We start from the raw sequence: 21,318 nt of genomic DNA on the forward strand, positions 1-21,318 counted from the left end.
CCAACATGAACTTCAAGGACTCCGACTCTAAATCACATTTGGCATCTGGAAATGGACTATAAGAAGAGGAGCTTGAGGCCCCCAAAGGTTTCAGCTGTCAAGCACTCAGTTAGGCTGTGCGAGGAGAAGCTCTGCTAGATTTCTGCCTGTGACAAGGGCTGAAGGCTAAGGCCTGCCAAGCTGGGTGAGTGGATATCACCCAGAAAATCCAAGCACACTAGTGCCTGCCTGCTTGCCAAGACCAGTGCACCCTGTGAGGGAGTGGTCAGCAGTGGAGGAAGCGAGATCCATTGCGAGATCCTGGTAATTGGATATCTGAAGCTAAGTGTCAGGAGAAAGGCTTTTGCGTTGATTGGGTCATAGCCCATGTGTACAAGAATGTCGGTGACGCCGTATGCCAGTTGGTGCTGCTGTGAAGTTTGCTGCTGTGCCAGTTGGAATGTAACCCGTGTGTGGAGCGAAGCCGGCGACTCCATATGCCAGGTGAGGCCACCGGGAAAAGGCAAGAGCATGGTCTGGTCGAGACCATTGTTGAGAGGAAGAGGCTGCTATGGTGACCCGCACAGACCCAAAGCCTGACTGTAGACTATGCCAAGAGTGTTGAATATTCCGGGAGTGGGTCCGCCAGTACTGCCTCCGCCCTCCAGGCGTGTCTCAACTGTGCGTCCCTAAAAACTTGTGTGGGACCAAGACCATACTCCCTCCTTAGCTCTGCAAACGATTGCAGTTCTCCATTCTTCATCACATCACCCAGAGTAGTAATACCTATGGCGTCCCAGGCCCCAAAGCCCTTCAGTTTATGCAGTTCCTTGAGCCAGGCACACTTCCACAGGGGAGTCTGACGAGTGGGTTTGCCCTGCCACCCCGTGGCCCTTGTTGCCTTAGCCCACGCCCCTAATATGATCTTCGTGGCTGGGAGCAGCCTGTCCCTACCCCTGCCACCATATAAGAAGTGTATAAATGTATGTGTACCCATCGAATGCCGCTCCAGGGCATAAGTGGGGTGATGTGCAGGTGCGTGTATCCATTCATTTATTGGGGTCAAATGTTCTGCCCAGTAGTAGGCTTCTAGGTTTGGCAGAGATATACCTCCATCGTATTGATGTCTCTGCAAGGTAGACAATGCTACTCGGGGCTGCTTCCCCAGCCACAGAAACGCGCGCACTTCCGCGTGCAGGTCACGGAAAACCTGTCTCCGAAGGGGGAAATATTCATTCTGGAGGGCATATAAAAATTTCGGTAGAGTGATCATTTTAAACATGGCTGCTCGGCCCAAGAGCGTCAACGGGAGCAGTCTCCAGCGTGCAGCGTCGGCTGAAAAGCTGAGCAACACTCTTTTAATATTCTTAGCATAAGAGAGGGCACCATCTGTGATCATGAATACCCCTAGATACTTAAAGCCCTCCCTTGTGTATTGTATTGCGTAATTCCTGTTCTCACTTCTTGATTGTCTTGCCAATATACAACATATTGCAAGGACATTTAATTCCATACACAACATACCGTGATTTGCAATTGGTAAAGGACTTATGTTTCCAAAAGATGTTATTATGCTGAAAAACGCACCCTTCTTCTGTAGTAGCACAACCAATGCAAGTTCCACATCTGTGGTGGCCTTGTATAGGTGGTAAACCTATGAAGGATCTCATGGTAGGTTGTTCTTTTTGATGGAGAGCAGCCCTTACCAATTGGTTGGCAATGCTGCGCTCTTTTCTAAAGGCAAACAGCGGGACACTATTCAATGTTTTGTGTAAGTTTTTAACCAAATGCCAATTGCAAATGATGACCTTTTTGAGCAAATTAGAATTGGGACAGTATGTGGATACGAATACAATTCTCTCCATTTCCTACTTGGTTCTTTTTTCTAGAAGACATTCCCGTGGGGTCCACCACGCCCGTTTCATTGACCTCTTAAGTAGTTTTTTTGGGTACCCACGCTCCAATAGATTTTCTGGTAATTTCATTGTGTGGGTTTGGTATTCGTCCTTCAACTGACCGTTGCGGCTGATTCGTAAATATTGGCCAAATGGTAAGTTTTCTTTGAGGCTTCGGGGATGATTGCTCGTAAAGTGAAGTGACTTATTGCGGTCAGTCGATTTTTTGAAAAGAGTTGTTACTAGCCCTCCTTGTGATGGATACACTTCAACATCTAAGAACGGTATTCGACTCTTTGAATAACTCAGGCTAAATTGTACTTCTTGTGTCCGATTATTCACCCATTCGTGGAATTTGTTCAAATCCTCCTCACTACCAGTCCAGACGAAAAAAATGTCGTCATATAACGGCTCCAGTTCTCGATCGAACCAACGCAAGGATTGTTTTGATAGATATAAGTTTCTTCATATCTAGCCATGAATAATATCGCTAACTCCGGTGCGAACGGACACCACATGGCGACTCCACCTGTTTGAAAATAAAAGTCGCCATCAAAGTTGAAATCGTTATTTTTCAATGCGAAGGTGGCCAGCTTCAAGATGAATTCCGTAGGAACCTTCTGTGATCTTTCACGTGTCTCTAGAAAGGATTCCAACACATGAATTCCTTCGTCTTGGGGATCTGGGTGTACAAAGACACCACATCCATAGTCACTAGAAAGTGGACTTTTTCCTCAAATTTGATTGATGTCAATTTAATAATGAAGTCTGTGGTATCTCTTAAAAAGGACTTCACCTCTGGTAAAAAGGGTTTAAGGAAGAAATCAACAAATTTGGCAATAGGTTCCATTAAGGAATCACATCCGGAGACGATTGGCCTACCCGGTGGTGCAGTCTCACTCTTATGTATTTTTGGTAGTACATAAAATAGAGGTATCCGTGGGTTCTTTATTTTCAGATATTCAAGTTCCTTCTTTCCCATAAAGCCTTGGTGATTACCGTCATCTAAGATGGAATGAAGTTGATTTTTTAATTCCAATGTGGGATCCTTACTGATTTTTCTATAGCACTTATCGTCGTCTAGATGTCTCCTGACTTCGGTGGTATATAGTGTTCGATCACATATAACTATTGAGCCACCTTTATCTGCTTGTTTTATTATAACCGATGTATCCTTCCTAAGGTTCGTCAATGCTTCTGATTCTAATTTCGTTGTGCTGTATTTGATCCACTTATTCTTCTTCTCCATCTTCGTTATTGCTGATAAGATCGTTCTCTCAAAAGTTAATACTTCTCTACTTGGTCCAACGTAGCAGAAAAATATGCCACAGGACGTCACATTAGGCCATGTCTCTGTGTTAGGACTGAAAGTGCATAATTCTCTCTCTCATCACAGAATAATGCAAATTATTTTGTATAATGTGGCATACCTAGAGCCGGTGCTTCACACAGACAGTTTCGTAATTTTACAAAAGCTGTCATGCTTTCATCATCCCGCCCTACGGGATCTTTTGCTCGTTTTTGGTCACTTGTATCAAAGGTTTGGTTAATACTGCAAGTCCCAAAATCCACTGCCTGCAATAACCTACTACTCCAAGAAACATCCTTATTTCTTTTTAGGTCTGTGGTAACTGCATATTGCTTATTATTTTTACTCTTTCTGAGGCCCCTTTTCTGACTCCTCTTTCTATTTGATGTCTCAGATATTTGACCGAATTTTGGCAAAATTGTAATATTTCTGGTGACACTTTATGTCCACCTTCAGCCAAGTGATTTAGTAATGCAATTGAATCAGTAACGCAATCACTTCGAGTTTTCGATGCAACTAATAAGTCGTCAGTATATTGCACCAAAACAGATTGCCTGGGCAACACCAGAGATTCAAGACATTTTTTCCAAATTTGGTTAAAAATGTAAGGACTCTCAGTGTACCCTTGTGGAACACGATTCCAGACGTAAGCATGTTCATCAAATTTGAACGAAAATAAATATTGGCCATCAGGATGTAATGGAATGGAGAAAAAGATATGGCATGAATCAATTACAGTAAACCATCCCGCGTTCCATGGTATCTGAAATAAGAATATTGCTGAATTTGGCACTATCGGACAACATGGTATGACAATTTTGCTAATCTTCCTCAAATCTTGGACCACTCTATATTTTCCGTTAGGTTTCTTTATTCCAATTATAGGTGAATTATAAGGACTACTCATTATTTCTTTTAAAATGCCTTGCTCAACCAATCGATCAATTTCTGCTGCAACACAAGCTTTAATTTCTGGGCTTATTTTGTATTGTGGGGTATTTGGATAAACTGCACCTTCTTTTACGGTTACTTTTACTGGGTCTATATTTGCCACTAATCCTAATTCCTTTCCGGTAAAATCCCAAACATTAGGATTTACTGTAGTTTGGACCTCATTTGATGTGATCATGGAAAACATGTAATTCATTTCTGTTGCCTGTGTAGCTAACATGATTTTGTATACTCCGTCTTCAACAGGAGTTTGAATTGCAACACCATCCGGTGTGCATAATATTGTGCAATTCATTTTGCACAATAAATCCATTCCTAGCAAATTTACAGGACTTGAGTCACACACAACAAATGTGTGTATTTCTCTGAAATTGCCATTACAAACCTCCATTGGTTCCGTAATTGGGGTCCTAATTTGTTTATTGGAAACGCCCACTACTTGGATCGTTTCTCACAAGAAGGGTAGGTTTTGGATGTCTGCTGTTCTCACAGTAGAAGGGGTAGCACCAGTATCCAATAAGAAGGTGACGTAATTTCTTTCAACCATACCATCTATATATAGACCTGATTGATCTACCGGGAAGGATGCGCCAAGTACGCATTCCTTATCTTCCCCTCTCAGGCACCATCATTGTAGTTCATTCTCAAAAAATTAATCCTGTAAAAAAAACTGTGGGGATACTGAAGTTTCTTACCACTTCCCTCCTGGTATCCGGTGTCTACACTGTACTTGGCTTGACTCACAAAATTTGGCATATGGACAGGTGGCAATTGACTCTGTACATCCTGCTGCGATTGCCTCATTAACACCTCTTTCTGCGTCTGTGGATTTAAATTTTGATTTTGGACGTTATTATTCTGTATAAGCTTACACTTGTTTTCTGCAATGCCCCAATTTTCCGCACGCGTGAGAGGGAAACTTTTTCTTTGCCTTCTCTCTTCTCTATCGCCCTCTCGCTTGCCCCCACTACTTTCACATTTGGCCTTGCCCCTTTCCTTGGTTTTCTGTCTGATTACTTAACTAAAGTTTTTGCTGCTCTGCTAATTTAACTTCGGGCCAACATTACTTTTTCTTCTAAATTCTTTCGTCTATTGTCGATCTCGTCCCCACAGTACTTTGCGTACTTGAGGATTTCATCTATGGGCTTTGCTTGCATGTACTGACTCATCCTTTTCTTGGGTGGTTCTGTCTATTTTTATCCAATCAGTTTCCTTTGGGGGAATTTTCCCTTTCAGGAAAGTAATTACCTGATGATATTTTTTCATTACATCTTCTGACGGGATTCCTGTCTTTGCATCTCGTGGGTACTCATCATTAGGCCAATATACTGTGATTTTACATTCTGTCTATAAATCAGCAGGAACAACTCTGTTAAATAAACAATCCAAATCCTTCAACAAAACTTTCGAGACTTTCACAAACCTTTTAACTTGTCTATACCATTCTACTGGTTTTTCTCTAAGCTTTGGAAAATCATTTGTAAATGATAAAATATCCTGTTGTCTCCATGGGACATGTTTATAACCTCCTCCCGGAACTTCTCTCATTGGGCACAATCTTTCAACCTTTTCGGTTTCTTTCATTAAATACTCAGATGTTGTGCTTCTTCCTAGTTCTTTGTCCATCTATCCAAATCTCCCCACTTTTGCAACAAGGTTAACAATTCTTTTATTTGTAATTTCCATTCTGACACATTCATGTTTTCTAAATCTTTGTCAGAAAATTCTGCTCTATATGGTTTCTGCAATACTTTGGATTTCCCTACGTCAATTCCCATTTCTGAAGCCAAATTCATAAATTTTTCATGAAATATTTTCGTAATTAGGGTGATGCTTCTGCATATGAACAACAACTCTTCTTCACTGAAAGTATTTATTCTTTCTATCCCTAAATTTCCAGCTATCATTTCTTCCAGTTCTACTCTTTAATTTACATATATCCAATACTTTTGTCTGCGTTTTTGGCTTTTCTATTTCTATTTCTCGTGTCCATCTTTCTATTTCTTCTGGGGTTACTACAGTAGCACTTTTCGTCTTTGTGGATGTTTCAATCTGTACCTCTTTTGAGCATGTGTGTTTGACTTTTCTGAATGAATCGTTTATTGGCTCTCTTATTGGCAAATCCATTAAAGAAATTATCAACTCGCACTCACTTGCCTGACCGGCAATTATTATATTTTCCTTTCTAGGTTGTGTGATCGGTGTAGTCAGAACAGGAGTTTTAGGACAATTTTGCTTATCCCCATATAAGGAAACTGAACCTATAGTCACAGGTATTGTTAATGCTTCATGAATTGTGTTCAGCTTGGTTATTTTCTCGATTACCTCACTTCTGTTTTTGTTTATTGCTTCTCTTTCTTTCTCTTTCTTGAAGTACCCTCTCCATTGTAGTCTCATGTACAACCTGCGGAACCTAGGGTGTTTTCAGAAGCAGGGCACAAGGGGTAATTCTATTTAATTCTTCCTGATATGGGGGAGGATTTTTCATTAAAATATCTTCAAAATAATCATTTTCTGAATCTCCACTGCCAGTCACTAAATGTTTTGTTTTCTCTGTACATTTACTTCCTGTCGTTTGTTCTGTGGTCAGTACATAAAGATATAATCCTTCCACTACCATGGCTTGTTTCTATTGCTTCATCTGATTATCCTGAGTTTCTCTAGAAACCAAGGATAACATTTACTCAAGTTTCTGTCACTTCGTTATCTGTCTCGCTCATAGGCCTCAGTTTCCCATTCTTCTAAAGCTTCGTACTGAGTTAATCTAGGTCTTGGTTCTAACTCATTCATGCAAATTCTTAAATTGTGTAAAACTCTTCCATTGAATGTTCCATACTCAGGAAATGTTAATACTTCATCATCTTTTGTATATTCTATCCAATTGTCTAACCATACACAAGTTTGGTAGCCTCTTTCTATCATCATATATGATGCAGGTGTTTTCGGGGAAGGGATATTGATTCCTTCTCTAGTTTTAATGGGTTTATCCTTTTTTTTAAATAATTTTTGATTTTCTGCATAAATGACATTTTCCTATTCTCTCCGTACATTGTGTTTTGGTTCCCTCTAATGTACTGCTCATGGGCATAACCTATAAATCTTCTGTCTGGACAGGTCCCTATTATAGTAGGATCGTGGCTCCACATACAGTCCCCACGGTCTATTAACACCGAAACCTCTATTTTGGCGATTAATTAATGTGTTTACTTCTACTCTAATGCTTCTCCAATATCAGTGCTTGTTTTATTCTGATGCCCACTCAACATTTGGTTTACTTATTTTTTTTAACCAATGCTAGCACAGCTTTTCTGTGACGTCCGTTTCGCTCCTCTGAACTCACCCCTCCTTTACAATTTTACCTTAGCTACACGCCCGCTGTCTCATCCAAACCCAGCGCGGCTTTCAGTGACGTCAGTGCAGTGTCTGCGACTGACCCCTCCTTTGCAAGGTAATGTGAAACTCAATTTCTTTCAATTTTACTTAGTTATTTCATTAATTAACAACATAAAACATTCACTACTGTGCCTGATTTACTAAATTCAAAGAAAAGTAAAAATTTTTGCTGGGAGTAAAACCTTTCGCTTACCCTTCATACACTACGAGTAAAACCTCTTCCGTTTACTCTTCACTCAAGCATCAAAGAACCGGCTACTCCCTCAGTATTACCCTTTCTAGGTGATATAAGACCAAAGTTTCACCAGCGAACTCCTTTTCTACCAATCACTCTCACTTTTATACAAGAAAGTAATCCCTAACCAGTGCTTCAAGTTTGCCATAACTTTCCACACTTTCTTAATCAAGGCAAACAACCTCACTGCAGGGTGGCCTCCATTTACCACCCGCTATTCAACATTCCCAGGAATTTCTGGACAACATAAAACAATACATACAGGTTTTTGTTAATACATAAATCAATATTCCAATACACAATTTACTACCTATCTTAACTAAAACCTAACCATAGCTCTGCTACAAAGTAAAACCTGATGCAGCGAGATTACCAGCTTGGGTTACACTAAAAACACCATACTCACCTGGGCCCATAAAACCTTCATACATAAGCTGGCAATCACCGCTGGCGATCAGGACTTATCTTTACCTTATGATAAAACTATCTTTACACCATGTCTGACCAAACCTTAATCACTTTGGTTTTCAATTTCCTCTGGTTAATAGATCAGGTTGTTAGCATAATAGGTAAACATGACATTTACCTTTATTTCTTTGAATGACCACAGGCTCGAGAGAGTTTTAAAACCTTTATCTATGCAATAGTTTTGTGAGTCGAATACCAATACATGTCAAAACACCAACTTTTAAAGAGAAATGATCAAAGTAAATTGTAAAGACTTCATAAAATCTCATGACGTTGGTACCTGGGAAGGGTGGGAAAGTTAAACAGAACAAGGACGTACCACACATATTTATATTTACCTAGAATGGTGTGAGGACCAACCCCTGGCCAAGGAGCTGGAAATACGACTCCTGAGTAGTCAGGAGGCAACCGATCAGGACACGTTTAGGACAGGACAGGTGACCTCTTCTAAGTGCAACACCAGCTTTGCACCCCTCTCTGGTGCTACTCTCCTCGATTCTTCCCCTTCTGGATGGACAGATTTTTCTCCTTCAGTAGCCCTCCGACTCTTCTCTCTCTCTCCGTCTCTCCTTTCTCGATTCTTCTGGCAGAGTGCTCGAGCAGCGTCTCTGACCTCCGTCTTCTACCGCAGTGATTGGTCGGTGACAAGTCTGACAAACGAACTGACTGATCCTACCTTACTTATACTATTCTCAGTGTATGTACCACCCTCCAAAGTTTCAATATTTGTGAATCCCCTACTTCTGATTGGACAATGAGATGGGGGGAGGTCATCAAACCATACTAATGTAATGTCAGTTTCTTAGGCCAATTATTCTATGTTCCTTTTCCTTAATTTCCCAAGCTTTATTTCCCACCCGCATTCAACATTAGGATCACTACATTGTATGCAAATTTTGACTTCTTCTCCTTCCCCTCTCTGGGTCAAGAGGTGGTGTTCCCAGGCTTGTCTCTTGGTTAAACTGTCCTTGGCAGGGTTTCAGTGTCACAGCACAGAGTTTGACAAAGTCCAGTACGATTGTGCATTTTCAGGCAAGATGGAGATTTCAGTCACCCTCTAGGCGAAAATACGACCTGATAACAAAGTCAATGAATAACATGTTAGAATCCAAAAATAAATGAATGCACTGTATACCACTTATTCCTACTCTAATCCCCTTTATTTATTTTAACTATTGCATTAGCAGTTTAGTAAGACAGAAATTGTTTAGCTTAAGCATAGCATGCTCATGAGCATGTGAGGTTCAAGCGGCCATCTTAGATACTATTGCGCAGCTGCAAAGATTTCCTACCAAAGCGAAAGACGTCATTCTATGAAAATGCAGTAGACACAATCGCAGAAGATTCCCGCGTTTTTCAGGAGCCATATTAAGCTACCCGAATTACTTGATAGTAAAGCACATTGAAAGCTTCCCTTAGATAAAGTAAATGTCGTGTGGTGCAATTATTAGTATCCACAAAACATATTGGTTACAGTATTACATGTTATTCGAGAAGATCGCATCCGAGCAAGTTTCTTACGTACGAAACCTTGCTCCATCAACTGTTCTCTGTTTTAAAAAATGTGAATATTTTCATGTAGTTGTCCTATGTTGCTGTTTTTACTGTGTTCACATGGACCTTTGTTAATTTAAATAAGCTTAAACATCTCAGAACCTCTAAGTGGCACATAGCTTTCTAAAAAGAGACCTGGTTTTCACATACTCTGTTGGCAGCTCCCATTTTGAAACCACAACTGCATTAAATGAATACTAAAGTAGTGATAAAGGCGTACGTTTGTTTGTTCTGGTGAGTAGTGATGTTGCATCTAATCTCTATTAAGGAATGAGATATAGATGTTTATGAAGTTATTGCCAGTGTCTGTGAATTCTGTCTTTCTAAATGCTTTAACAGGAAGGCCCATTTCTTTTTTACCTGGCAGGTGCTTTGCTCGAAATCAAAGAGGAAGAAAATTCCTTTTACATGGACCAAATGGATAGTAGACATGCAGAAAGCCTTGGCTGCTTCACAGGTGAGTGAATGGTGCTTATAAGAGCCAACAGTCAAGAATGTTACAATAACCCACTACCATACAAATATGTGATTCACAAGTTTTGAGCCCTTTATGACTTGGTAATGAACTGTAATTTACACAGAATGTACATTGCAGCGAGAGCCACCTCTATGCACCGTTCTTGAATCTGCCTTTCCTGCTTGTAGGAGAGTCATATGTGCAGAGAGGAATCCCCTGCTACAAAGGGCTTGAGTTTTGCATTGAACTGCTGTAAAACATTTACACAGACCAAAGTATGCCCAGCTATAGAGAGATAGAGTGCTTGACTCCGCAAAGGTGAAAAGATCCAGTTCAGAGTTACACCTGGCAAGCACTCTATAAGTCTGGATGAAAAAAGAGAGCTGAGCAAGAGAAAAGAACATTGCTAAGCAGTCGGACAGGTTCAGTAGCTTCTTGTAAAAGCTCTGATTTTAGCCTCCTTCCGAAGCAGAAGTGTTGGTTTTAAGATATCACCCATAAACAAAGTTCTCACATCATGACCCAGATCTGAAATCAGAGTTGAACTCTGGTTTGTATGTCACTTATACAGAGACTTCAGTACTTTAGCATTGGGTGCCAGGGAAAGGTCCATATATGAAGGATTTTTTGAATGCCTAGGGCACATTTTTCTCTGTACAGGGTCTGTTCTCTGGAAAGTAGACTAGTTTTGGCAGTACATCCTTCACTTATGGGTTCCTCCTTTTCAAACTGTTTACCACATTATAATTGACTTCAGGCCAAAGCACTATAAAAACACACTTGTTCTCTGCATAGTGATTCTGGAATTCCAGCATTGTCCTCTCCTTTCCCCACTCTATCTACCATCCTTTTCTTATACTCCCTTCACCATCCTGTCCTGCCTTTTGACTTCTAGCACTCGTATGTGCCCAACTGTGGTGTGAACATTTTCTGAAAATAAAAACAAAACAAATAGAATCATATAAACAAATAACTGCTCAATTCCTATGGTTTTGTGTGTGTAAAATGTGAACCTAATTATAACGTCTCTGTAACCCTTGTTTTTTTCTGTGAATTTCCAAGGTTTTTAAATTCTATTTCCTAACTATAACGTCCCTGTAACATTTGATCTTTTTAATATATATATATATATATGAATATATCCTACAAAGTTGCCCCAGAGCTCAAGGACACCACTCCTACGGGAGAAAGTTCAACAGAACTTTTTATTAAAAAACACAGCGCACCCTTTCTCAATTAATTTATCAGTCCCTTACGCGTTTCGGTGACACTTCACCTTAATCATAGGGCGGGGCAAAAACAAACCATGGAGAACACACTGCAAACGTATTGTTCCATTAGCATGCACTCTCCAGTGAATAGCATGCTGAGTGTTGCAGTGCCAATATTTCCCTCAGATGGGTCCATGTAGTTGTCCAAAGTTTCAATATCCCGAATGTTCTCACAATGTTTACAGCCCATATATATATAATACAAAACAAGCTGGTAGCTCTTTCACCCCAAGGCAAGTGTTGCGAGGAGCCTCAAATGTTTGCTGCATTTACTGCAAAATCTTTCACTTTACATAACATACCAGCTGAGACCAAATTATTGTTTAAAAAATACATTTTCTCCAGACGAATTACATTGTTTACTCTCTTAGTACTACTCCAATCAGAATTCAATTCCTTTTTCTTTTGCACATAAGTTCCATATCCTATTTGTAAAATGCTTACACACGAGCAGAGCCTGCAGTTCATTACATAACTCAGTTCCACCTAGATAGATTCTAATGAAAGCAAATATTGTTTATTACCTGTTAATGGTGACTGTTAGTTTTCTAGGTAGGCTGTGCTGGTCTAACTTTAAAAGGGGGGAATAACCTGGACCACTGGAGTTACACAGCAAGAGAGGGACAAATAATGCATCATGGTTGAGCATATTATGCTGCAAGAAAATGCTAATTTTACTGCATAATGCGTCACGTTTTGAAATAGTTTTACTTCATTATTTTTTAATCTTTAAACTTGGTAACACTGTATGGGTATTGGGTGCGCCTCATTAGTACCAGATTAACAGCCATATATAGAAATAGGCAACAGAAAAGTGACCAGTCATGCTGTGCAAAGGGCCTTCCACTGCGCAGCAACACATGTTGCTGCATTTTTAGTAACCTTTGACCCTATTGAGCTAGAAACAAAATAGTTTTTTTGTTAAAATCTGCAGATTATGCATTAATTTAGCGGAAATCGCAGCAGCTGTACAAGCGCATCATTTCAGTGGTACGGGGAAGAACTGATGTCTAATGTGAATATTGGCAAGGCCTGAACACCTTATGCTTTGTCTTTATTTTGATGATGTATGGTGCCTTGGGGGCGCTTTAAAGTTGCACCATTTTCCTTTACACTTGTGTTACTTTCATTTATTACTATTTTTTCTTTTAGTTTATTTTTCACACATGTTGCGCAGCAGAGCGTTTTAGTTTAAGCCATGTTGCAAAGCAACCCTGGCTGCTGTGCATGCAACATGTGTAAAATCATTGACAAAGCCAATTGATCTTGCATAGACGAAATCTACTGGCTTTGCCAATACTTGTTTATTTTGCTAAGTTATAGTAAACATTCAGTTATGGATTGGTTTAGGAATTGGATTAATCATGGGTAAGACTTAGGGATAATGTAAGGGTTAGAATTCTCTGTGATGGTATTCTCAGTGATTGCATAGACCTAAGCCCTTACAAAACCTTAAAACCTCTTATGTTCCCCATAACGGAGTCACCTCTTGAAAGAGAATCAGAAAATATTTTCTTTAGTAGGAATATACGCAAAAATGTTTTATTGTGGGCAGTCAAATTAAGGTGTTAAGTAATTTGTGGTGTGTACGCTACTTTTTTTTTTTTTTTTTTTGAAATATATTTTTATTGCAGAATTAGGAACAAGACCACATCTTATGCCAATCAGTACACTTGCAGCATCACAATCTTAAGAGTTGCAGATATATCGTACACAGCCATTTAGCCCACATCCCGGAGGCTGGGCGGCGCTGCAGGATTACCCTTCTCAGCAAGAGGCTACCGTGTACTCCTTACCCAGGTATACGATCAGCATCACTTTTTAGTATCTGCTTTTACCCCCCCTAAAACTCCCCCCCCCCCCCCCCCCCCCCCTCCTGCATCAACAAACGAACTCAGAATTCCAGGGAGAAGCCGTCATCAGCTCATACCTCGTCCAACCCGGTTCCAATCAACTCGCTCCAGAGTCCCCCTCCCGGGCCTCCCCAGTGTCAGTGTCATAATACCTGCTTGCCATCCCGGGAGCCCCGGTTCCCTGGGTCCAACCTACATGCTATCCTCCTGTACTACCCCGGGCCGCTAAGTCAAGCTACCCTCCTCAAAACGCCCCCCCCCCAACCACTGCCGCTGTTGCTAATGCAGGCTGTCCCAATCCGTACTATCTCAGAAGCTCGCCATCTACCAGGAGTCGCTCGCAATCGCTAAAAGTGCATGGAAGCTGCATGGATCATCACTCCTCCTCGTCATCCCCCACCATGTAATCACGCAACGCTTGCACCACCATCTCCCAAGCTCTCGCCATGTCCAAACAACTCTCCTTGCCAAGCCTGGTAGCCTGCCGCATTCTAATGATGCTTTCACAGCCCGCCCACTTCAACAGCTCATTCATCCACCTCCTCACTGAAGGGCCTTCTTTAGACTTCCAGTGCCAGGTTATCTCTCTGTGCCAGCATAAGTCCCAAATCAATAAATTTACTGGTGATTCTCGTCTTTTTTGTATGCGGGAACCAAAGCAGGAGACATGCCACCATATCAAAGTCCACCTCCCTATCCGTTACCGCATTCAAGAGCATCCCCACTTCCGACCAGTACGCCCCCAGTGTCGGACACCCCCATAACATGTGATCCAAGTCAACCTCGGGCGCCAAGCATCGTGGGCACACGGCGTCAAGCACCTGGAAATACCGTTTTATCCTCTCCGGAGTCAAGTACGCCCTATGTATTATAAAGAAATGCACCAGCTGAAACCGTGCGTTCCACGTGCCCTTCCACGTCCGCCGCAGGACCTGACTCCAGACCGTGTCCGGAATGGGCTTGCCTATACTATCCTCCCATCGCGACTTCAAGGCCAGCAGTGGAGCCAGCCCCTCGTTCAATATTCTCATGTGGAGACACGTCACCGCTTTAACCGTGCCCGCTGCCATCACCACATACTGGCATGCCATGGTCACATCCGGCTCGGCAAGCCCTGCTCCCCAGTGTTTTTGCAGCGCCGCCACCACTGCTACGTGCAATAGAAAGGTACCGTCCGGCAAACCAAACTGCTCCTGAAGCACTTGATAGGGAACCAATGCTCCATCAATGTACAGGTCCCCCACCATCTGTAGACCCAATTCCTCCCATTCCAGAAGCCTGGACCAGTCACCCCCATGCGGCAGCGCGGTCAACATCCCCAGCGGTATCTCCGGTGCATATGCCCGAACCTTCCTCGCTCTGTTCAGACTCCGTTGCCAGCACATCCTAAGCGTCCTTTCCTCTATCGTAAGCTCCCTCAAATCCAGTTTCTGTTGCATAACTATATAAGAAAGGATGTGCCTCGGAATACCAGTACCACGGTCACCCTCAGGACCCCTGAATTCTCTAGCCACATTCTGCGTTAGGGTCGGCAGTTGCGCCGCTAGGTAATATAGCTCAAAATCGGGAACTGCCATTCCCCCTTCAATCTTAGGCCTGATCAAGGTGTCCAACGCCACCCTCCGCCGACCTTGGCCCCAAAGGAAGCCAGTCACCAACATCTTCAGTTCCTTGAAGACCCGCTGTGGAATCCATACCGGCAGCGTTCGAAAGTAATAAAGCAGCCGGGGAAGCGCCACCATCTTCAACAGTGCCACTCGGCCCAGTACCGACAAAGGGAGAGAGGCCCAAAATGCCATGCAGCCCTTCAGCGCACGTATGCATCGCCCTACATTCCCCTCTAGGAGATCAGCAGCTTCGTGATAAATTCGCACCCCGAGGTAGGTGAAGCCAGAAGGCTCCCATACTACCTCCCTCGCTAACGGGGGACAGGACGTACCCGCCCGCAACGGGAATACACAGGTTTTAGTCCAGTTCACCTTAAGGCCCGACAGCCGACCGAATCCAACCAGCATATCTACCGCCCCCTCCAGAGACCGTTCAGCGTCCGCTAAATACAGCAGCAAGTCATCAGCGTATAACCAGATATAATGCGACTCCGGCCCCTGCGTGATCCCTCCATACACCGTGCCCATCCTTGCCTGTGCTGCCAGCGGCTCCATCGCCAATGCGAACAGCAGGGGGGATAATGAGCAGCCCTGCCTCGTCCCCCTACAAACAGGGTAGGCAGAAGATATCAGCGGGCCCAGGCGCACCCTTGCCCTAGCCGACGCGTAAAGGACCTTCGTCCAGTTCCGGAATCCCTCCCCAGCTCCGAACTTCAGCAGCACCTCATCTAAATACTGCCATTCAAGGCTATCAAAAGCCTTTTCGACATCGACCACCAGCACTACGGAGTCAAGAGCCAAAGACCCGGCGCTGTCCAAAACTCGGACCAGCCGTCGTATATTCATGGAGGTATTCCTAGTTGGGATAAACCCCGCTTGGTCCCTATGTACTAGCTTCGTCATGTGCGGCAGCAACCTGGTGGCCAGGATTCGACTCAAGATCTTATAGTCCACTGTCAGCATCGATAAGGGCCTGTAAGACGTCACATTCAACGCATCCTTGCCTGGCTTCAACAGTGGCACCACTAGTGCCTCCCTCATGGACTCAGGCAGGCAACCCCGTTGCCTGGCCTCCGAGTATACCACCAATAGTTTTGGGGCTAGGATGTCAACAAATTTGGCATAGAACTCTATTGGTAAACCGTCCACTCCTGGAGTTTTATTTCGAGCCATCTGTTTAATAGCTACTCTCACTTCTGCTAGCGTTATAGGACCCCCCAATTCCTTGGCATCCTCACTATCCAGCACTGGCAGCGGGAGCAGGGCCAAGTGTTCACCTATCTCATCCCTCCCCGCCTCCAGGTGGCATTCATACAGCCCCGTGTAAAAGGACTGAAAGCACGTCAGCACAGCTGATTGCGAGTAGGCTACCTCCCCTCCTTCTGCTCTTATACTCATTATTGGGCACCCCCTAGGCTCAGGATCCGCAAGTTTGGCAAGGAGCGCGCCTACTTTGTCACGTTCCTCATGTACCTTGATGTTATACAACCTATATTCATAACACCGCAACCGTTCAGTCTCAGTCGCCACCACTTCCTTAGCCTCTACCAATCTCTCCTGCAGATCCGGCCGTTCAGGCCTCTGACGTTCCACGTCTCGCAACGCCACTTCTGCCTTCGCTAAATCATTCAGAACAGCCGCCCGCGCATTCGAGAACCTGCCCATGCATACGCCCCTCACCACCACTTTCATCGCATCCCATTCTATTGATCGCGACGTTGCGGAGCCCTCATTCTCCGCAAAGTAGCGATCAATGCCCTGTTGAACCATGTCACTGAACACCAGATCTTCCAGCGCCTCCGGCCGAAGCCGCCACGATGGGACCGCCGACCTAGCCCGTTGCCACTGCACTGACACCAATAAGGGGTTATGATCCGATATGGTCCTAGCCAGGTACTCAGTATGCACCACCGTCGTTGCCAAAGCGCCACTACACAACACTGCGTCTAATCTAACGTGGAGGTCGTGTATCGCAGAAAAATAGGAGTAATCCCTTGTCTCAGGATGCTGTACCCTCCACACATCAAGCAGCCCCCACTTCTCCTGCCAGTCCTTCCTATGAGCCGCCAGCCGGCACACTGGGGAGTCGACCAACGGCGGGTGCGACCTATCCAGTACTACATCAGTGATCGAGTTAAAGTCGCCCCCTAAGAAGACCGGGCCAGCCAAAAGGTGAGCCAGCGAACCCGTTAAGCCGTCAAAAAAGCGGGCCTGATCAGAATTGGGGGCATACACACTACACAGGACCACCTCCCTCCCGTAAAGTCGCCCCTCCACCGCCACATATCGACCTTCGGGATCAACCCGCTGTGACGTGACCTCGAACGGAGTCCCTGCTCTCACCCAGATTAGGGCCCCTCTGGCAAATGCTGAATAGGTTGTGCCAAACACCTGATCCCGCCGCCTCCTCTGCAAAGCTCCACATTCTGTCTTAGTTAAATGAGTCTCTTGAAGCATTGCTATCTGCACTCCCCGCCTCACCAGGTATGCATGTACCTTGTGACGTTTCACCATTGTCTGAATTCCGCGGACATTCCATAGTAGACATTTCTGTGCAGTTCCATCATCAAACAGTTGTACCCCGCATTGCAGCAGTTGCATCCCCTGTAACCCCCCCCCCCCCCCCCCCCCCCCCCAACCTCCCCTCAAAACCCCCAAACTCCCAATCCCCAGGACAGGACCTAATAACCCAGCTTCAGCCCCGTTCCAAACCATCAAACCCACACACTGTGTACTAATCTGTGGTCGTCACCACAGAAGGCCTTAAGGGCCACAAGAGGGTGAGAGAGCACCGACCCAGGGCGGACAGAGCTCCCACCCCGCGCCCACCGTTCCATACTACCCTCACAGCCCCATACCTCAGATACCACCAAAAGTCTGGAGAATCAGTCCCAACAGGTGCCCCGGTGCCGTTCAGTTCTCTGAAAATCACCCGTTAAATAGTTCATCCGAAGTCTGCGGGGTGACTGCCGGCCCCTTCATGCTCCCCGTCTCCGAGTCCTCTGCACCGGAGTTCTCTCCCTCCACCTCTGAGTCCGAACCCCCCGATGTTCTTTCCTGCTGTGATCCTGTTATGCTCGCCGTCGCAGCCAACGCTCCCTTCTTATCATCCGCCATCTGGGCTTCTCGCTTGGCCCTCTCGAGTTTTGTCCGAGTTCGAATGCGTTGCGACTTCCTTATCCGGGCTGGCTTTGGCCTTTCCCTTCCGCTCTTGTGCGTGCGATCCGTTCCAGCGCGATACAGTTCAAGCCATGACCAAGCCTCGTCCGGAGTCTGGAAGAAGTGCGTCCTGTCATCGATGATTACCCGTAGCTTGGCCGGGAATAGCAAGGAGTGCTGAATCCCTTCTTCTCTCAGCTCTTTCTTAACGGATAAGAAGGACGCTCTGCTTTTCTGTACTTCCTGAGTATAGTCCGGAAAGATCGTGACTTTACTATTGTCCACTTGGAAGGGGCCCTGAGACCGCGCCCTCTGTATCAGTAAGTCCCGATCTTTATAATGCAGCAGTTGCACCACCATCGGTCGAGGTGGTCGACCCTCTAAGGGAGGTCTGGCCGGAACCCTGTGCGCCCTTTCCAAGGAGAAGAAAGGAGAAAGACCCTCCGGTGCTACAACCGTCTTAAACCAGTTCTCCATGTACTCCACCGCGTCGTTTTTTTCAATTTTCTCCGGAAGGCCCACCACCCTCACGTTGTTCCTCCGGCTACGACTTTCAGCATCTTCCGCCCGTCGCTCCAGAGTCGCCAAGCGACCAGGAACATCTGTCAGTTTGTGTTCCGCCGTCACGACCGCTGGTTTTAGCTCCTGGAGCAATTGTTCGTTTTCTTTCACTCTGTCCGAGAGCTTGGCATGGACCGCTCTCAGAAGGCCCAGCCCCGTGGCGACCTGCGCTATGTCATTGTGTAGCGACTCCTTCGTCGCGGTAATCGCCTCCAGGATAGCATCAAGGCGCAAGTTCAGTCTCTGTTCCGGCGTGGAGGCCTCCAGCGGGGTCTGGGCTCCGCCATCTTGGGCCAAGGCCGTTGCGCCATCTAGTAGCTGTGGCGTGTTCAAAACACCGCCGCCAGCGGCCATCTTGGCTGCGTTAAGTATTCCACCCATGCCACCACCTATGGCCTCACCAGTCCACAGTGCTCCTACTGCAATCGGACCGCCAAGTACTGCTTCCCGGTGAAGACTGTGTTCATGAGCACCAGGGTCCCACACACCTCCAGACACTGCACAAGCCCCTTCCTTTCGCCCTCCGTGCTCCCCGGTCCAACCCTCGGGTACTGGTGGCCACCGATGAGTCACCCCCCAACGCCTCGTGGGGTGTCCAGCTCACCACCCGGGATCCGGGTCTTCAAGAAGGTCCGCCTCATAATCCAACAGCGTGCCCCTGACCAAGTGGGCGGGCGCCCCCCAGAGCCGATCGCTCCAGATGCCCACACCAATATTGGGCGGTGGGGCAATACTGCTGACCCAGCCTCGCTTCACGTTTCCACAATCACCACTCCACTACCAGTCTAGGCGATTGACATTCGCCGGCCACATTAGCTCCCCGTTGTCCCCAGCAGTGTGCACGGTACTCCGTGGCCTCAGTTGCACTCGGGGGTCGGCGCGCTCCGCAGTGATCGGGTCCTCAAAGGAGTGCGCACCAATCCCATCTCCACTGCTGCATCGGGAGCCGCAGGCCGCCTGCACCCGTTCCTCCCCCGGCGGCCCGGACTATTTCCTCGCGCAGTTCCTGCCCGGAGATCCGGGCCAGAGCCCTCAGGCGTTCGTCCGCTGCCGGCTGTAGGCGTCACCGCTCAAGCTCAACCCGCCATCCACAGTCCACCAGGCCGGGGAGCAGGGGGGGAGGGTGGGCTCCGCACTCACCAGAACCCGGTGCCACAAAGTCTTCGCTCTCCTCGCTCAGCGCCGGTGGCGCCCTCAGTTACGCCCTCACTCCGCTTGCCCAGCCGGGCTGCCTTCACCGAGCCAGCACAGTTCAGGGATACTCCGTCTCCGGGTCCTCCCGAGACTTCACGCCGCCATCTTTCTTTGTTCGCTGCCCGGCTCCTCCGGGCTCCCGCACCGGGTCTATACACGTCCCCCGAGGTCCCGCTGGGACTGAAACTCTGCCCCAATACGGTAAACACCCCGTGAGGGGAATCTGCGCCTGTAGAGGTACCCCAGGCTGGATTTACAGGATAAATTCCGGGACTCGGCGCGGAGCTGCTCGCTCACGCCGCCATCCCGGTCGGCGCCAAAACCACGCCCCGTGGTGTGTACGCTACTTGTACTTTCTGCACATCATTTTTTTGTACGCTGTCTTTAGGCAAAATTTACATATTAAATGCTTTATGGGCTGGTGAAGAAACTGCCCACTATTTTTGTTTTCCTGACATTCCTAGCTCCATCTGCAAGCCAGACTTGCATACTGTCTGCATTTATGGCCTCAAAACTCATAATAGATTTTGTAAGTAAGTCTGCTGTGCTAAGTATTGGACAGCCACCAGCTTCAACTCAAGGAGCAACAACAGGAGAACTGTTGATTAACTCATTGCTAACATTCTTTCAGGAACATGCCTTGTGACTAATTACATTTAGCAGTTATATTTTTTATTTTTTTTTCTCCATTATTAATGGTGAGTATAGAATAGCCCCCATATTGTATTAGGGCTCTCCATGTCAAGCTCAACTCTACCTGAGTCAGTTGTCAGGGCACGTTAACGGTAGAATCTGGATCTTCTTACATAAGAAGAATGAGGCGGATCTCCTTACAATTCAAAGAGAGAAAAAAAATCAATTAAGAAGCATATTACAATCTGTATTAAAAGGGAAGCTGTAGAAAAGGCTCTCTTTTTGTTCCCCTGCCCTTCCTGAAGTTTTGGGGCTGATATTAATTTTTCAACTCTATAGTTCACTGAGCCCTGCTGTGTCTATAATCTGTCCCCCAAAATACATGTACAATAGGTGAATATCCGATTGGCTCATTTAACTTACTTATTATTATTATTATTATATATTTTATAAAGCACTTGGTTACACCAGCAGGTGTGTCCCCGCGCTAGTTGCTGCCGTTGCTTCCATTAGCGTCTGGATCTGATTGAGAGAGAAATCCTACTTCGAGCACTGAGGTTTGGGGAACAGAACTGTTTTAAGCTCTCTACGGAATGTAAGGTCCGAGGTTTGCAAGCGCAGCCTTTCTGGCAGCTTGTTCCATAACCTAGCAGTCAAGGCTCTAAAAGATTTTCCACCCATTCTTGCTCTTTTTACCTTCGGGACCTGCACCTGCCCCGTGCCACAGGATCTCAACTGGCGGATGGGCTCGTACCGCTTAAGATAGTTACGCAGGTACCTCGGGCCTCTCTCATGGATG

General features: G+C 45.6%; 1 protein-coding gene across 2 annotated transcripts in view; it reads left to right on the plus strand.

Moving 5' to 3' along the window:
* Window positions 1-21,318, plus strand: part of LOC147750564 (uncharacterized) — a 178,152-nt gene that overhangs the window by 104,585 nt on the left and 52,249 nt on the right. For both annotated transcript variants that reach the window (XM_086966901.1, XM_086966905.1), the window contains exon 7: window positions 10,152-10,241. In XM_086966901.1, the coding sequence (XP_086823027.1) occupies window positions 10,152-10,241 (90 nt within the window). The remainder of the gene's footprint in view (window positions 1-10,151; window positions 10,242-21,318) is intronic.

This window comes from Lissotriton vulgaris, chromosome 1_1 (genome assembly GCF_964263255.1).
Source record: "Lissotriton vulgaris chromosome 1_1, aLisVul1.2, whole genome shotgun sequence".
NCBI lineage: Eukaryota > Metazoa > Chordata > Amphibia > Caudata > Salamandridae > Lissotriton > Lissotriton vulgaris.